Source organism: Callithrix jacchus, chromosome 1 (assembly GCF_049354715.1).
Source record: "Callithrix jacchus isolate 240 chromosome 1, calJac240_pri, whole genome shotgun sequence".
In the NCBI taxonomy this organism is placed as follows: Eukaryota; Metazoa; Chordata; class Mammalia; order Primates; family Cebidae; genus Callithrix; species Callithrix jacchus.
In genome coordinates this window covers 99,687,581-99,706,064 of record NC_133502.1, presented here as the reverse complement: position 1 = coordinate 99,706,064, position 18,484 = coordinate 99,687,581, and the positions used below count along the sequence as shown (strand labels likewise).

The 18,484-nt window shown below is 41.4% G+C and overlaps 1 protein-coding gene across 14 annotated transcripts in view; it reads right to left on the bottom strand.

Moving 5' to 3' along the window:
• The window catches only part of FRMD3 (FERM domain containing 3), a 398,735-nt gene that overhangs the window by 88,283 nt on the left and 291,968 nt on the right, over nt 1-18,484 (bottom strand). For all 14 annotated transcript variants that reach the window (XM_035303819.3, XM_002742802.7, XM_078367705.1 and 11 more), the window contains one exon: nt 14,347-14,470. In XM_035303819.3, coding sequence (XP_035159710.2) covers nt 14,347-14,470 — 124 coding nt within the window. The remainder of the gene's footprint in view (nt 1-14,346; nt 14,471-18,484) is intronic.

Below are 18,484 nucleotides of genomic sequence, written 5' to 3'. Positions count from 1 at the left end.
TCTCATGCCTTTCTACATCCTAAATAGAAAGGAAATGAGAGTTCCTAGTCTGTCATTTCCATTCTTTTACTTAGAGAGGGGCATTATCTCTTGCAAACCCTTTAGGGACCATCTCTATGCAGAGCATTAGATAAAATGCTGCAAATGTGGGTAGCTGCCATGCTATGAGGGATAGTGGTAACACCCTGGGGCCATGCAGGGACAAGGCTTATAGAAGAGCAGCAACTTAGAAAGAGACTAGAACGCAGGGTATGGAAACGCAAATTTCAGGTCAAGTTCTACTGCTTCATAATTGTGTAGCCTTGGATAAGTTAATTTCTCAGAACTCTGTTCCCTTATCTGTAAAAAAAAAGAAAATGGTGGCTGCAAACTCAATGCGAGGAGAAGGTAAACTGGCAGAGCAGGGTTGGTGGCAATTCAAAGGATTCTTTTTAAGAGGCACTGCTGCTGACTGTTGCCACGCTGAAGTCAGGGAGCCATGTGACCAAACCCCCCAGTTGCAATTAAAGCCAGAACGTTATGGCAACTGGTTCTATCTTTTAGAGCTATTATTTGGCTCCAATTACATATATCTGGGTCATAGTGTAGTCCAAGGACTGTCAATTTCTAACTCCTGCTTGGACTCTAAGGATCCCTCAAGCATGGAAACTGGCTCTCAGATTTCTTTGCTGTTGGTTAATGACCTCTTGATAGTCGAAGGCCCTAAATGGTAGTCAAAACTGTCTTTGACTAATAAAAATTAGGAGGAAAATTAATTGTTTCTTCAAGAATTATTTTGTAGATAAAATCTTTCGAATCATGAGGTCATGGGAGAGTGTGGATGATGAAGGAGACCCGAGCTTGGGGATGAAATGGCTGAAATCTGGTTTTAAGCCATCCCATACTACTACAGCGCCCCATGCAAAGCTGCCCCTTCAATAAACATTTGTTGTATAAATGGATGGATAGAAAGATGCATGGAGGTATGGATGAATTATAAATGGATAGAAGGATGGATAAATATCCTCTGGATAAATACACTGTTATACATTGAAAGTTCAAAGCATCTTTGGCTCTATGCATAAGTTAGAATCACATGTGAGCTATAATCAGAGAATGTATTAAGGAATGACTGACTCCTACTTTTAATAATATAACCACTCTCTCCTTCTGGTGTGTGTTTTTGTTTGTTTGTTGGTTTGTTTGTTTGTTTGTTTGTTTGTTTTGAGGCAGAGTTTTGCTCTTGCTGCCCAGGCTGGAATGCAATGGCACAATCTCGGCTCACCACAAACTCCACATTACAGGTTCAAGCAATTCTCCTGCCTCAGCCTCCCGAGTAGCTGGGATTACAGGCATGTGCCACCACGCCTGGATAATTTTGTATTTTTAGTAGAGACGGGATTTCTCCACGTTGGTCACGCTGGTCTTGAACTCCCAACCTCCATTGATCTGCCCACCTCAGTCTCCCAAAGTTTTGGGATTACAGGTGTGAGCCACCACGCCCAGCCTACCCCTCTCTCCTGATTCATGGCCACATTACACTTTGGTAACATCGCTTTCTCCACCTTATGGTCACAGTAGCTAGATTTCACCTGTATAAAAAACATTAATAGCTTGGATGTATACACCACTTGTCCCAGGCCATCTCTCCCTAGAAATGTCCCTTACTCAAGGCCACAAAATGCAAGGACTTCATTTTTACAGCAAATGAATTTGATGCCAAGTCAGCCCATCTTCCCCCTTCCTAAGAAAGGTGCTATACCAAAAACCAACAAAAAAATAGAAATTGATTTAATAATCTACCAAGGAGAGAGATTCTATGAGTTTGGAAGGGACTTGGGAAGGGAAATGATACAGGGGGAGGGAAGATCAATGACAAAGAGAAAACACATCTTAAGAAAGATTGGGGTTGTAAAATAACTAGACATTTATTTCTCATCTTCTTTTTACACAATAAACACACTTCTCAAAAATGACAAAAACATTTCTTAAGAGGGCACTTGTGCTCTATTCATCAGAAGCAAAGGTAGAGGATATATTTCATGTAAGGGAATTTACTTCTAGAAAGCTAGACATGTTTAAACTGATAACTCCATTGTTTTATACTATAGCCATGAAACATGATTTACAGAGAATATAACCTGTTTAAAAATCACACTGCATCATTCTTGCTTCCAACACAAACCTCACTGCCCTGGGTCATTACAGTGGTGGCTCGTTGGATGATTTTCCTGTTCCGTAAGGGCAAAGATTATACTTCATCAAAACTGCTTTACTGCCAATTGAGCCTTTTGAATATTTAAAAGCTGATGACCTATGACTGAAGTTAATGCAAATGTCTCTGTCTCTAATGACAAACCTGATAAACTGATGATGAGAGGAAGACTAGCTCAGTAGAAATTCTAGGAAATACCTCCAGCAAAGCCTATCAGGGTTCTTTATGGTAAAAGCAATCTTATTCTTGATCTTCAACCCCCTCTGCACACCCTCAGGACTAATGGAATGGGTATCTCTTCTTACCCCAGATGGCTTTGATTAAAGCTGTGGAAAATAGAAAACAAGAGGGACAAAAACAACAGAGGACCATCAAGTCCACAGGGGTTGCAGCAATGGCTTCCTCCAGCCACTAGAGGGCTCTACAGGGAGGAATAACCTATTTCCTTTTTTCTTTTTTTTTAATTGCATTTTAGGTTTTGGGGCGCATGTGAAGAACATGCAAGATAGTTGCATAAGTACACATGTGGCAGTGTGATTTGCTGCCTTCCTCCCCTTCACCTATATCTGGCATTTCTCCCCATGATATCTCTCCCAACTCCCCACCCCCCACTGTCCCTCCCCTATTCCCCCCAACAGACCCCAGTGTGTAGTGCTCCCCTCCCTGTGTCCATGTGTTCTCATCGTTCAATACCCGCCTATGAGTGAGAACATGCGGTATTTCATTTTCTGTTCTTGTGTCAGTTTGCTGAGAATGATGGTCTCCACGTTCATCCATGTCCCTACAAAGGACACGAACTCATTATTTTTGATTGCTGCGTGATATTCCATGGTGTATATGTGCCATATTTTCCCTGTCCAGTCTATCATTGATGGGCATTTGGGTTGTTTCCAGGTCTCTGCTATTGTAAACAGTGCTGCAATGAACATTCGTGTGCATGTGTCCTTATAGTAGAACGATTTATAGACCTTTGGATATATACCCAGTAATGGGATTGCTGGGTCAAATGGAATTTCTATTTCTAGGTCCTTGAGGAATCGCCACACTGTCTTCTACAATGGTTGAACTAATTTACACTCCCACCAAGAGTGTAAAAGTGTTCCTCTTTCTCCACATCCTCTCCAGCATCTGTTGTCTCCCGATTCTTTTAATGATCACCATTCTAACTGGCATAAGATGGTATCTCAATGTAGTTTTGATTTGCATTTCTCTAATGATCAGTGATGATGAGCATTTTTTCATATGTTTGTTGGCCTCACGTATGTCTTCTTTTGTAAAGTGTCTGTTCATATCCTTTGCCCAATTTTGAATGGGCTTGTTTGTTTTTTTCTTGTAAATCTGTTTTAGTTATTTGTAGATTCTGAATATCAGCCGTTTGTCAGATGGGTAGACTGCAAAAATTTTTTCCCATTCTGTTGGTTGCCAGTCCACTCTAATGACTGTTTCTTTTGCCGTGCAGAAGCTGTGGAGTTTGATTAGGTCCCATTTGTCTATTTTGGCTTTTGTTGTCAATGCTTTTGGTGTTTTGGTCATGAAGTTCTTGCCTACTCCTATGTCCTGAATGGTTTTGCCTAGATTTTCTTCTAGGGTTTTTATGGCGTCAGGTCTTATGTTTAAGTCTTTAATCTATCTGGAGTTAATTTTAGTGTAAGGTGTCAGGAAGGGGTCCAGTTTCTGCTTTCTGCACATAGCTAGCCAGTTTTCCCAACACCTTTATTAAACAGGGAATCCTTTCCCCATTGCTTGTTTATGTTGGATTTATCAAAGATCATATGGTAGTAGATATGTTGTGTTGCCTCTGATGCCTCTGTTCTGTTCCATTGGTCTATATCTCTGTTTTGGTACCAGTACCATGCTGTTTTGATTACTGTAGCCTTGTAATATAGTTTGAAGTCCAGTAGTATGATGCCTCCTGCTGTGTTCTTTTTGCTTAGAATTGACTTGGCTATGCGGGCTCTCTTTTGGTTCTATATGAAGTTTAAGGTGGTTTTTTCCAGTTCTGTGAAGAAGGTAATTGGTAGCTTGATGGGGATAGTGTTGAATCTGTAAATTACTTTGGGCAGTATGGCCATTTTCACGATATTGATTCTTCCTAACCATGAACATGGAATGTTTCTCCATCTGTTTGTGTCCTCTCTGATTTCGTTGAGCAGTGGTTTGTAGTTCTCCTTGAAGAGGTCCCTTACGTTCCTTGTCAGTTGTATTCCTAGGTATTTTATTCTCTTTGTTGCAATTGTGAATGGCAGTTCATTCTTGATTTGGCTCTCTTTAAGTCTGTTATCGGTGTATAGGAATGCTTGTGATTTTTGCACATTGATTTTGTATCCTGAAACTGCTGAATTTGCTTATCAGTTTCAGAAGAATTTGAGCTGAGACGATGGGATCTTCTAGGTATACTATTGTGTCATCTGCAAATAGAGACAATTTGGAAAGGAGGAATGCTTTCCTATTTAAATACCCTTTATTTCTTTTCTTGCCTGACTGCTCTGGCTAGAACTTACAATACTATATGGAATAGGAGTGGTGAGAGAGGGCATCCTTGTCTAGTGCCAGATTTCAAAGGGAATGCTTCCAGTTTTTGCCCATTCAGTATGATATTGGCTGTTGGTTTGTCATAAATAGCTTTTACTATTTTGAGATACGTTTCATCAATACCGAGTTTATTGAGGGTTTTTAGCATAAAGGGCTGTTGAATTTTGTCAAATGCCTTCTCTGCGTCAATTGAGATAATCATGTTGTTTTTGTCTTTGGTTCTGTTTATGTGGTTAATTATGTTTATAGACTTGCGTATGTTGAACCAGCCTTGCATCCCCGGGATGAATCCTACTTGATCATGGTGGATAAGCTTTTTGATGTGCTGTTGCAATCAGCTTGCCAGTATTTTATTGAAGATTTTTGCATCTATGTTCATCATGGATATTGGCCTGAAGTTTTCTTTTCTTATTTAGTCTCTGATGGATTTTGGTATCAGGATGATGTTGGTCTCATAAAATGATTTGGGAAGGATTCCCTCATTTTAAATTATTTGAAATAGTTTTAGAAGGAATGGTAACAGTTTTTCTTTGTGCGTCTGGTAGAATTCAGCTGTGAACCCATCTGGACCTGGGCTTTTTTTGTGTAGTAGGCTCTTAGTTGCTGCCTCAACTTCAGATCCTGTTATTGGTTTATTCAGGGTTTTGACTTCTTCCTGGTTTAGGCTTGGGAGGAGGCAAGTGTCCAGGAATTTATCCATTTCTTCCAGGTTTACTAGTTTATGTGCATAGAGTTGTTTGTAATATTCTCTGATGATGGTTTGAATTTCTGTGGAATCTGTGGTGATTTCCCCTTTATCATTTTTTATTGCATCTATTTGATTATTCTCTCTTTTCTTTTTTATTAATCTGGCTAGTGGTCTATTTTGTTAATCTTTCCAAAAAACCAGCTCCTGGATTTATTGATTTTTTGAAGGGTTTTATGTGTCTCTCTCTCCTTCAGTTCTGCTCTGATCTTAGTTATTTCTTGTCTTCTGCTAGGTTTTGAGTATTTTTTATCTTGCTCCTGTAGCTCTTTCAATTTTGATGATAGGGTATCAATTTTGGATCTCTCCACTCTTCTCATGTGGGCACTTATTGCTATGTATTTTCCCTAGAGACTGCTTTAAATGTGTCCCAGAGATTCTGGTATGTTGTGTCTTCGTTCTCATTGGTTTCAAAGAACTTGTTTATTTCTGTCTTCATTTCATTGTTTATCCAGTCAACATTCAAGAGCCAGTTGTTCAGCTTCCATGAAGCTGTGCGTTTCTGAGTCAGTTTCTGAATTCTGAGTTCTAACTTGATTGCACTGTGGTCTAAGACTGTTTGTTATGATTTCCGTTCTTTTGCATTTGCTGAGGAGTGCTTTACTTCCAATTATGTGGTCAATTTTAGAGTAGGTGTGATATGGTGCTGAGAAGAATGTATATTCTGTGGATTTGGGGTGGAGAGTTCTGTAAATGTCTATCAGGTTTGCTTGTTCCAGGTCTTAGTTCAAGTCCTGGATATCCTTGTTAATTTTCTGTCTGGTTGATCTGTCCAATATTGACAGTGGAGTGTTAAAGTCTCCACTATTATTGTGTGGGAGTCTAAGTCTCTTTGTAAGTCATTAAGAACTTGCCTTATGTATCTGGGTGCTCCTGTATTGGGTCCGTATATATTTAGGATAGTTAGCTCTTCTTGTTGTATCCATCCTTTTACCATTATGTCCTGTCCTTCTTTGTCTCTTTTGATCTTTGTTGTTTTAAAGGCTATTTTATCAGAGACAAAAATTGCAACTCCTACTTTTTTTTTGCTGTCCATTTGCTTGGTAAATCTTCCTCCATCCCTTTATTTTGAGCCTTTGTGTATCCTTGCATGTGAGATGGGTTTCCTGGATACAGCACACCAGTGGGTTTTGGCTTTTTATCCAATTTGCCAGTCTGTGTCTTTTGATTGGTGCATTTAGTCCATTTACATTTAGGGTTAATATTGTTATGTGTGAATTTGATACTGCCATTTTGATGCTAGCTGGCTGTTTTGCCCATTAGTTGATGCAGATTCTTCATTTTGTTGATGCTCTTTAGCATTTGGTATGTTTTTGGAGTGGCTGGTACTGGTTGTTCCTTTCTATGTGTAGTGCCTCTTTCAGGAGCTCTTGTAAAGCAGGCCTGGTGGTGACAAAATCTCTGAGTACTTGCTTGTTGGCAAAGGATTTTACTTTTCCTTCACTTATGAAGCTCAGTTTGGCTGGATAGGAAATTCTGGGTTGAAAGTTCTTTTCTTTAAGGATGTTGAATATTGGCCCCCACTCTCTTCTGGCTTCTAGGGTTTCTGCTGAGAGATCTGCTGTGAGTCTGATGGGCTTCCCTTTGTGGGTAACCCAACCTTTCTCCCTGGTTGCCCTTAGCATTTTCTCCTTCATTTCAACCCTGGTGAATCTGATGATTATGTGCCTTGGGGTTGCTCTTCTTGCGGAATATCTTTGTGGTGTTCTCTGTATTTCCTGGACTTGAATATTGGCCTGCCTTGCTAGGTTGGGGAAGTTTTCCTGGATAATATACTGAAGACTATTTTCCAGCTTGATTTCATTCTCTTCATCACATTCAGGTACACCTATCAAATGTAGATTAGGTCTTTTCACATAGTCCCATATTTTTCGGAGACTTTGTTCATTTCTTTCTGTGCTTTTTTCTCTGATCTTGCCTTCTCATTTTATTTCATTGAGTTGATCTTCAGCCTCTGATATCCTTTCTTCTTCCTGGTCAATTCGGCTGTTGAAACTTGTGCATGCTTTGTGAAGTTCTCGTGTTGTGTTTTTCAGACCCATTATTTCACTCATATTCCTCTCTACATTGTCCATTCTTGTTATCATTTCCTCAAATCTTTTTTCAAGGTTCTTAGTTTCTTTGCATTGAGTTACAACATGTTATTTTAGCTCACAGAAGTTTCTCATTACCCACCTTCTGAAGTTGGATTCTGTCATTTCATCACACTCATTCTCCATCCAGCTTTGTTCCCTTGATGGTGAGGAGTTGTGGTCCCTTGTAGGAGGAGAGGTGTTCTGGTTTCAAGTGTTTTCCTCCTTTTTGCACTGGTTTCTTCCCACCTTTGTGGATTTATCCACCTGTTGTCTTTGTAGTTGCTGATTTTCCGATTGGGTCTCTGAGTGGATGTCCAGATTGTTGATGATGAAGTTATTTCTGTTTCTTAGTTTTCCTTCTAACAGTTTGGCTCTTCTGCTGTAGGACTGCTGAGGTCAACTCCAGGCCCTGCTTGCCTGGGGATCACTTGCAGCAGCTGCAGAACAGTAAGGGTTGCTACCAGTTTCTTCTTCTACTATCTTTGTCCCAGAATGATGCCCGCCAAATGTCAGTCTGATCAGTCCTTTGTGAGGTGACTCTTTGGATATACGGGGGTCAGGGAGATGCTTGAGGAGACAGTCTGTCCTTTATAGGAGCTCAAGTGCTGAGGTGTGAGCTCCGTTGTTCATTCAGAACTGCTAGCAGGTACGTTTAAGTCTGCCACAGCAGAACTCATAAACCCCTTTTTTTCCCCCCAGGTGCTCTGTCCCGGGCAGTTAGGGCTTTATTTATGAGTTTCCATTGTGCTGCTGCCTTTTTTTTTTCAGGGCTGCCCTGCCCAGCAAGGAGGCAGCCTAGTTACTGTCTGCCTGCAGAGGCTTTGCTGAGCTGCTGTGGGCTCCATCCTACTGCTGTGTGAACTTCCCTGCAGTCCTGTTTATATGAGTGTGGTTAGAACTGCTTCAGCCCACCCATTACAGAGGTGGCCTACCTCTGTAATGACGGGCTCTCTCCATTATGGCAGGTTACCTTGGCAACGGCAGGCTGCCTCAGCAATGGTGGACTACCTCCGTAGGGGTGGAGTGCCTTGGTATTGGCGGATGCCCCTCCCCCACAGAGCTGAACCGTCCCGGATTCAGCTGTGCTTGCTGTGAAACTCTCAACCTCGAGCATTTCCAATTGCTGTTTTGTTTTGTTTTTTGTGGAGGTGGTACCCACCAAGCCTGATCACCTGGCTGCCTGCCTCAGAGCCTTTTTTTTTTTTAAAGTTGAACAGCTGACTCTCTCCCAAGTGTTCTAGTCGCCTGCTAAAAGGCACCAGGATCTGTATGATTTCCCGTGCGGTGACCCACTGCACCAGCTGAACAACGGCCCTGAGATTTGTGGTGCTATTTTGCCTGGGAATCTCCTGGCTTGGCTCCCTGTTTGAGTCCCCTGTCTAATCAGATGAATGGGCGAATCTGCCTTCCTGGAGCTCCAATTGTCAGCTTAAAAGGGCAACCAGACCAGTGTGTTTTGTACAGAGAACCACCACACCAGGGCACTGGCAAAACAGCCACGCCGGCCAAAACAGCTGTACTGGCAACCCGTGGGGCTCCTCCACCTGGAAATCTCCTGATTTGTGGGCAATAAAAATCTGTCTGGAAATGTGGCATCCACTCACTCTCTGCACTTTCACTGGGAGCTGCAATCCTGAGCTATTCCTAAATGGCCATCTTGCTCCACCCAGAATAACCTATTTCGAAATCAGTCCCAGGTAGGACCTCATCTCTGCACACCAAGCTTAAAGTCTGAAAATTACGAGAGATTCTTTTTCACATATAGTTTTAAAAACAAATATGGCTCCTGATAACTTAAAATTATCTACAGAGGCAGGAGAGTGAAGTAGAAATTGATTCCATACCTGCTCTACCATGTGTTTAGAACAGGAGTCAGCAAACTAGGGCCCATGGGCCAAATGTGGCCTGCCACCTCTGTTGTCAATAAAATTTTATTGAATCATGGCCCACTCATTTATGAATTGTCTGTATCCACTTTTGCTTTACCAAAACATTAGTAGCTGCACTAGAGACCATATCACCCAGAGAGCCAAAAATATTTAACCCTTACCTAGAAGAATCATTCACCTCAGTGGGTTATATAAGTGATATATTTCCATATCATCTAGTGCACATGATATTAAAAGGACCAAAGATGCCTCTATAGAAATTTTCTCAATGAAACTCTATTAGCTATACATCTATTAGACAAAAATCCAGAACACTGACAACACCAAACGTTGGCAAGAATGTGGAGCAACAGGAATTCTCATTTATTGCTGGTGGGGATGCAAAATGGTACAGCCACTTTGGAAAACAGTGTGGCGTTTTCTTATAAAACTAAACATACTCTACCATATGTAGAGCGATCATGGTGTGTGGTATTTACCCAAAGGAGTTGAAAACTTATGTGCACACAAAATCCTACACACAAATATTTATAGCAGACTTATTCATAATTGTTCAAATGGAAGCCACCAAGATGTCTTTCAGCAGGTGAATGGATAAACTATGACACATACAGACAATGAAATCATGCTAAAAGGAAATGAGCTCTCAAACCAAGAAAAGACATGGAGGAAACTTAAATGCAAATTACTAAGTGAAATAAGCCAATCTGAAAAGGCAACATTTTGTGTGATTCCAACTATGACATTCTGGGTAAGGCAAGAACTATAGAGACAGTAAAAATATCAGTGGTTGCCAGGGGTTAGGGGAGGAGGAAGAATGATTTTTAGGACAGGGAAACTACTCTGTATGGTACTCTAATGGTATTGGTATTGCAGTGGAATGACACTATACATTCGTCAAACCCATAGAGCATACACCAGGAGTGAACTCTAATGTCAACTCTCAACTGTGGGTGATTATGATGAAACAATGTAGGTTCATCAGTTGTAATAAATGTACCACTCTAGAAGGGATACTTGATAACGAGGGAGCCTATGCATGTGTGAGGCAGGGGTATAGAGGAAATCTCTGTGCCTTCCTTTCAATTTTGCTGTAAACCTAAACATCTCTTTAAAATAAAAAATAAAAAAGTCTCTTTAAAAAAGAAAAACAACTCTATTAGTCAATGAGGTTGTAAAAGCCATTAAGGTTTACCCACTGTTTCCACTCTTTCCAGCTCATACTGCCTTCTGAACACCATAGAATTGCACTTCCTTGATGCCGGGTGACATCCTAGGACTGGTCCTGATCAGAGAGTTGTAAGTAGAAGTGATATGAATCACTTCTGAGATGAAGCATGACCTTCCAGAGATTTATTCCTTGTGACTCAATATCTGGGAAATCCAAGTTTTTGACTTCCCTGAGTGACAATGATAGGCAGAGTCCCCCAGCTGGCCTCTGATGGGCAGGGAGCAGGGCAAAGAAGCAGCTTTTCTTGCTCTAAGCCACCAGGCTTTGGGGGTTTTTTTCCTCAGCAAAATCTAATTGATCTTGACTGATATAGAGATAAGCAAAAACTGTAATATGCTACTATAATTGTACAACTGTAACTTCTCCCTACCCTACCTCCTCCAGTACAGTCAAAGATTCAGAAGAAGAAACACTGATCCAAGAATGAAATTTTACCTTCAGTCTTCAGTCATCAATCTAATTTAGTTCATGAAAACTCTTCTTAAAATCTTGGTCTTCTTAAAACTCCAAGGAAGAATCAATCTCTCTCTCTCTCTCTGTCTCTCCTCCCCGCCCCCAAATAACTCTGTTATTCATGCCTATCTATCAGGCCATCTTGGTCTGACCTTCAAGCAGTGTGTAGCCTCCCACAGAGGAAATTTCTTCTTTCTCTCTGATTAGTTTTCTGCTAAGAATGGCAGCTTTTGTTCCTTTCTCAGAGATCATAGGAGCAGAATAATCCTAATCAATAAAAAGGCTGGGAGAAGGTTGTGAAACCACCCCCTCCCCAGGCAAACATGTTGATCTTCTTGTTAATCATCATTTCTGCTAATATTTAAGCACCTATTGTATTTTATTTCTCTGCCGGTTCGGAGACCAGACAGGAAGAAGGAGGTTATTGATTGGTTCTCTCAAACCCCAACAAAAAACAACTGGAATCCTCTCAGGAAGTCTTCAGAACAGCAGTTCTATCCACCCACCACTATCCCTGGCTGTGTGGGAGGGTCACGAGTGTTGTGGTGATACTGGAGAGCAGGATGGTGGCGCAGCCTCGCGCAGGTCTCCTCCATCCATGACCCCTTCCTGGCGTGCTCAGGTTTGCAGAATAATTCAACCAAGGCCCAAATCCATATACAAGATGCAAAGCACTTTCTTGACCTGTGTGTGAAGGGCTGGTGGCACCCCCAGAGCACCTTCAGTCTCTGTAGCAGGTTCCCATCAGATGCAAGAAAGCTCCTCTCACTTGCACTGTCAGCTTCCTCTGCTCTTCTTGTCTTACCCTCCAAACCAAAAATATCTCTCTGCTGCATTAATGCTGAATTAAATTCAGGACTACTTAGAGAGAATGAGCAAAAATACACAGGAAAATACCCCCTGAAGCTGTCCTTGCAATGCAGTCTGATTCCTGACAGGTTCATCCTTCAGGCATATAATTTGACCTCCTCAAAAAGGTTTTCTGAATGTTACAAACATGCAGGACCACATATGCCATAGAACAGCAGCTTTGATCAAACCACGGAATTTACTTCCAGGATTTATAAAGTGTGACTGAGTGATGACCCTCTGTCTACCTTGAGTGCGTGATGACCACTTCCAAGGATATCCGTAAACCCAGATGCGGCCCAGGATTCAAGCTACAGCTTTCTGAATGTTAATAACACAACCTGGAATCTTCTTTGATTCACTCATTTTCTCATGAAGCTGTGGATCACCAATTCTGGCTGTTTAACACCTCTCATGACTCTCTCCTTTCCATTTCCTTTACTCCTACTCTTTCTCAGGTCCTTACCGCTTCTTGTATGAACACCAGAAATTACTAACTGGCCGTCCTGCCCTGGTTCTCCATCCTCAGGCACCGCTGACATGGTGATCACCATGAAACACCCACCCGACTACCTGATTCCCTTTAAATACTCAACAAAGGGATAAGAGCACGGGCATACCTTGAACCAGGTAACCCAAGGTTCAAGCCCTGACTCTACTATTTGCTCAGCACAAGTCCTTTAACCACATCAGCTTGTACCTTCCTCATCCCGTACTAGAAAGAACAGTAGCAGTCATCTAATAGAGTTTGGGAGAACCGAGTAGGATAATGCACCTAAAGCTCTTAGCATGATGTTTTGGCATCTAGTAAGTAAATGTTCAATACATGTGTACTATTATCATATGTTCCAAGCATTAGAGGCACTGCAAATGCAGGGCACAGAAAACCTTTCCATTCTCATCTCCTACCAATTCAAACATTGGCTGCAACTCCTTCATCCAAGGGTTCTCACCCTGTGCTCTTCAGAACACTGCTTTGCCACAAACCCCTCCACAGAAGTATTGGAACTTTATTGCTACCTCTAGCATACTTGTCTCCAAAACAGCAAGAGTAGTGAGAATTTCATGCATCTTCAACAAGGCTTTTCATCAGGAGACAATACTCTAAAGTTACCCACATAGATGGCATGGTGCTTTCTGAAAGAGGTACAGTGTTTTGATATCTAATCATCTTTATCTCTAAGAATAATCATCATATATTCCCAGCTGAAATAAGCTACCACCTTGAATGCCCTCACATATACTCTTCCCAGATTCACCAGTAGGGGGCGCGCCTGCATAAAGGCGGGAGCTTGAGCCATTGCCTCACTCTGGGACAGTTGTCTGTTCCAGAATGCATAATTCAGTGATGCAATTTTCTTTAAACTTACCAGAGGCCTAGAAGATGGAAGCATCTCAGCTCTTGCAGTTTTTCATCAACACTTGTCATAACACAGCCCATGCTTGTTGCTATTACCAAAATGATTTTTTTTGGCAGTTTGCACAGTATCTAAAATAGTTACAGACTGGACTACGTGAGTTACCTGAATTCCAAGTTGGCAATGATCCCTACACACATTTCATTTTATTCCCAGAAGTCCATGTAGAGAGTAAGCATCACACGGCGCTTAAAAGCACAGACTCTAGACCCAGGCTGCCAGAATTCAAATCCCAGCTCTGGTACTTAGTACTTGTGTGACCTTGGGAAGTTGTTTAACCTCTCTGTGCCTCAGTTCCCTCATCTGTAATATGGGAATAACCAATAACCTATTTCCTAGGTTGTTGTGGAGATTAATGAGTTAATACGTGCAAAGTGCTTGGAACAGTGTTGGGTACATGGTGAATGCTACATGCAATTTTGCTACTTCTACCACGTCTCCTGCGCAGCTATAACCAAAGCACTGCGAGTGAGAAAAGGAGGATGAGACACTAAATCTGTCTTCTTGACAGCAACTCTGCAAAGGGAATCTTGCCAATGGATTCGACTCTACTTGGAGTCAATGCTCCCAGCAACAGACACAGGTGGGGAAAAGACAATACAAAATTCAAATCAGAAAGGTTTACTTATTTACCTTGGATTCCACTTTCAGAAGCTCAGGGTGGTTAGAAATCCCTATGTGTAAGAAAATATATGGCTCTAATAACTACTAATGCTTCATAAACAGCCACTCAGGGGACTCCACACTATTGAGATTGTTACTGATGAAGGACAATAACAATCCTTGATGTTTCCCAGAAAAAATGGTGTCCTTGATGGTGCCCAGAAAAATTGTGCTGCCACCCGAAACAGCCTCCCCATACATCACAAACATTCCTCCCTCACAATGTGACTTCCACATTCCCTGCAGTAAGAATACTTGCTCACCTTTATCATTTTCACAAACATCTACCCAGATTACCTCAGTTCATTTTTATGGATTTCCACTATTTTTCTTTCCAGCTTCTGCGACTGCTTGGGGAAAATCTCAAACTCACTGATGTAATTCTCGGGATGCTCATCAGGATCATAATCACCAAGCTCAGCTGTAATGAGTGAAAAAATAAAGAGAAAGATTAAAAACAATAACATGAGCAGGGTGCATATGGAATGCCTCCTGTCATCCAAAAGAAGAAGCTGGAATAAGCTCACAAAAAAATGTATCTGTACCAGAGAAAGCCTGAGTGTCTAGAAGCTCATATTACAGTTCAGATCAAACTGTGTGAGCGTGGGGCTTCAGACTCTTCTCTGGGTCTCGCCTTCTTTGTCAGTATAATAAAGGATTTAAATCACTCTCAACGGGGGCACCACTGGCATTTTGGGGACTGAGCAATTTTATTTTTTCAGATTTTCCAAAGAACTGTAGGACATTTAGTACCTCTACCCTTCGGGTACTAGGTGTTAGCAGTTTATCCAGGCACTGGGACCATCAAAACTGCTCTCTCCCAGAAGTTAGTCAAAGAATACAGAATTTCAGTTAGATAGAAGGCATATCTTCAAGAGAGCACTGTACAACATGGAGACTATAGTTAGAAAGAACATATTGTATACTTACAAACCACTGAGAGGGTAGCTTTTAATTGTTCTCACCACAAAAACAAATGATAAGTATACGAGGTAATGTATATGTTACTAAGCTCAGTTTTACCATTTCACAACGCATGCATATTTCAAAACATCAGGTTGTATACCATAAATATACATAATGTTTGTTGATTTAAAATGTTTTAAATTAAAAAAAATTAATACCCTCCCCCCACAATATTTCCAAATGCTCCCCAGGATAGGAGGTGGTACCACTTCTAGATGGAAACCAGTGGACATTCCTTGGGGTTCCATTCACAGCCAATATCCTCTGCATCCAGGAATTCCCTGACTGGAGCTGCCTGCTCTGAGGCTTATGCTTCAAGGAAAGATCACAACAAGAAGGAACCCAGCAGGATTGCACTTAAAAACAAATTGATTGCTCTTCAAATTAAAGAGTATGCATCTAAGTCGGAAGAGCACACCAGATTAAAGCTGTCGCTGGAAACTAATGAGACATAAAAATAAAATCCTAAGCTCCCTGACAGACTGAACACTGCCCACACTTGGCCAAGAGACCCCAGAGAACCCTTAAAAACTGAGTTCCCAGACATGATGAGGTCAGACCTCATTATACCCCCTCTGTCATTAATTGCTATTAGGTTTCCTACCCTGAGGGTTAAACAGAAATCAGTCCTTTGGAAAGACTGCACCACTGATATCAACCAATTGCCTGATGCTGCCCCTCTCTTACGTGGTTTTGACACAGCAACTGACCAGCATTCCTTCCTGGTAAGAAACTACTGGCCACAAAGTGGTTCTGGCCAGTCTATGGAGGCTGTGCACAGAGGGCCTTTGTGTCCTCTGCTTCACCTTTTGATGTATAGGCCTTAATCATAACACAATTAAATGTTAAGTTTCCACCCAAAAGTGAACATGGGATGCATGCTGCCTGCGTGTTAGCCTACTCTGCATGCATTTCCCTTTTGCAAATATTCCTAGCTCCTACTATAACCTGTTGAATATGTATACTTGGCCATCCCATTCAGCATAAATCCTTGTCTTATTCTTCCCACCCTTGAAGTGCTTGTTTCCAGCTTCTGGCCAGAGGCTACATTTCCCCACCTGACAGAATGGTCATCCTGCAAACTGCAACCCTTTTTGAGAAAAAAGCTCTTCTTTCCAAATTTATGTGCTTCATGATTCATCAGCTGACACTAACAAAGGGCACATCCAGAGGATCTTCAAAGGTAAAAAGAGAAATGCCTATACATCTGTGAGCACCCAGAAGGCCAAGCAGAGATGGGTGTGTGAACCACAGCAAAGGTGCTGGCTGGCACCAGGAACACTTGCTATGGGTTCCACGAGCATACTAAGGAAAATGAGCCAGAAGAAGGAAGTGTCGGGAAGAAACAGAAGATACGGCCTGGGAAAGCAGATTAAGATAGTGGGAAAACTGTATTAGAAGAACCTGATCACCAATATGACTTTGAAGAAGAAAAAAATTAGTATGCCTTGAGTGCATTTGAAAATTACAGCCAACTCTCTAATGTGTATCCACTGCCCCTTCATTGTCACATCATCCAAAGACTGGGAAAGGATCTAACCAGGAGAAAAGCAAAGCTCTTTAAAGCTTCTGAAAACATTCAAATTACAGAGTTCTTAAAACAACCTAGAATACACACCACAAGTAGGGAAGACTTCCAAAATAAGACTCAAAATAATATCAGTCACAAAGGGGAAATTGATTAATTTGATCATATCAAAATTAATTTCTGTTTATTAAAGGACATCAGAGTCAAAGTAATGGAGAGATGACAACTTGAAAGACCATATTTTCACAATCTAGAGCTGACAGGGACTAATATCTAGAAAAAAGAAGAAATCCCTACAGATCATTTTTCTAATGGATAGGAAGACCAATAGAGAAATGGTCAAAGGATACAAACAGACAATTCAAAGAAGAGGAAACCCAAAGGGCCAGTGTAGGGAGAGATGCTCAAAGGCATTAATACTTAGAGATGTGCAAACCAAAACAAGATGTGACTTTATAACATTGGCAATAAAACTAGGAAGCTGGCAGAGACATGAGAAAACAAAAATACCTGTGCACTGCTGAAGGGTGCTAGATGCACACTGCTCCTCTAGAGAGTGAGGTAAGGAGTATTTAGTCAAATATTATGACCAAGCAACCCCATTTCTGGGCGTTTTTCCTACAAAAACTCTGGGTGCAAAAAAGGACATGTTCAAGGTTTTTTATCACGGCATTAATCATAATAGTCAGAAGACGGAGGCGACCTGGGTGTTTATTGTTGGTGGGACAGATAGATAAGTAAATCGTGGAAGACAAACCCCTTTGGACACTCGGTCACAGTTAAAAATCAACACAATAGAAGTATGTCCAGCAATATGGATGGATCCCAAAAGCAGTGTTCTGAGTACAAGAAGGAGGGCATACAATGAGTTCTACAGCATCATTTAATTTGTAAAATTTAGAAGTATGTAAGCACGAAACAAATTAATTATTTTATAAGAATGGATACAAAAACAAAGATATACATATGAATCCAGGGTTGCCCTTAGGAGTGGAAATGGAGAATAATGGAAAAAGGGAAAATCAATCAATCAATCCATGAGCTTGAAGGGTCCAATGATGAGAGTGGGCTGTAAACCGATGATTAACTCAACTCATGCTCCAAAAGAAATACACATAACATACCCACCTGCATACACATACACGCTCATGCCCCAGTGAGCTAGCTGCAGACATTAATATATAAGAGATAGGCTAACCCAGTGCTTCCATTTTCCAAAGGTGATGGGATAATGGACCACCAACATGAAACTGGGTCATCTTCAGTGCAAATGTCAGCTTGCAGAGTGGTTGGCGAGGTAGGGGGTTGTTAGTAGGGATGCACTTTTCTTTCCAGGAAATCTAATAAGGTATTATAGACTTGCAATGCTAAACACTGCAAATGTTAGAAAAGTTAGAGAAGAAATGCCATGAAGACTGCACTGGGTACTGGGTCGCTGAAAAAATAAAGATTAACACTGCCCCCATCACAGGCCCTGCTCTCTGATCCCTTAAAGCTTGTCTTTAACTCTGACCTCTCCTTAAGCAGAAGTCATTTTTTTTAATGAATAAAGACTTCTAGCTATTCATACCAAGAGGCGTTGGGTAAGCAGCTGTGGTTCTCCCTCCTGCACATGACTTGCAAGTTGAAGTTGTGACAAATGACATACAACTGTAGGCCCTATGGTTTGAAACCAGCTCCAGCACTTTTCTAAAAGAATTCCATTCTAAGAGAAAAATCCAATGAGTTTGAAGTGAAAGGATGAGTAAGATCAGAAATGGTAAGTTTAGAAAGCAACAGCCTTTCCCCCAGTTTGGAAAGGACACAATCCAAAAGCGTTTGAGAGGCAGGACCTTCATTTAGCTCCAGAGCCAGCCCTTTCAGGAGCCTTCCCTGACCCACCCTTGCTGAGTGAGGAGCCCTCCTGGGACACTCATAGCAGGGACTGGGGCTGTGTGTCCC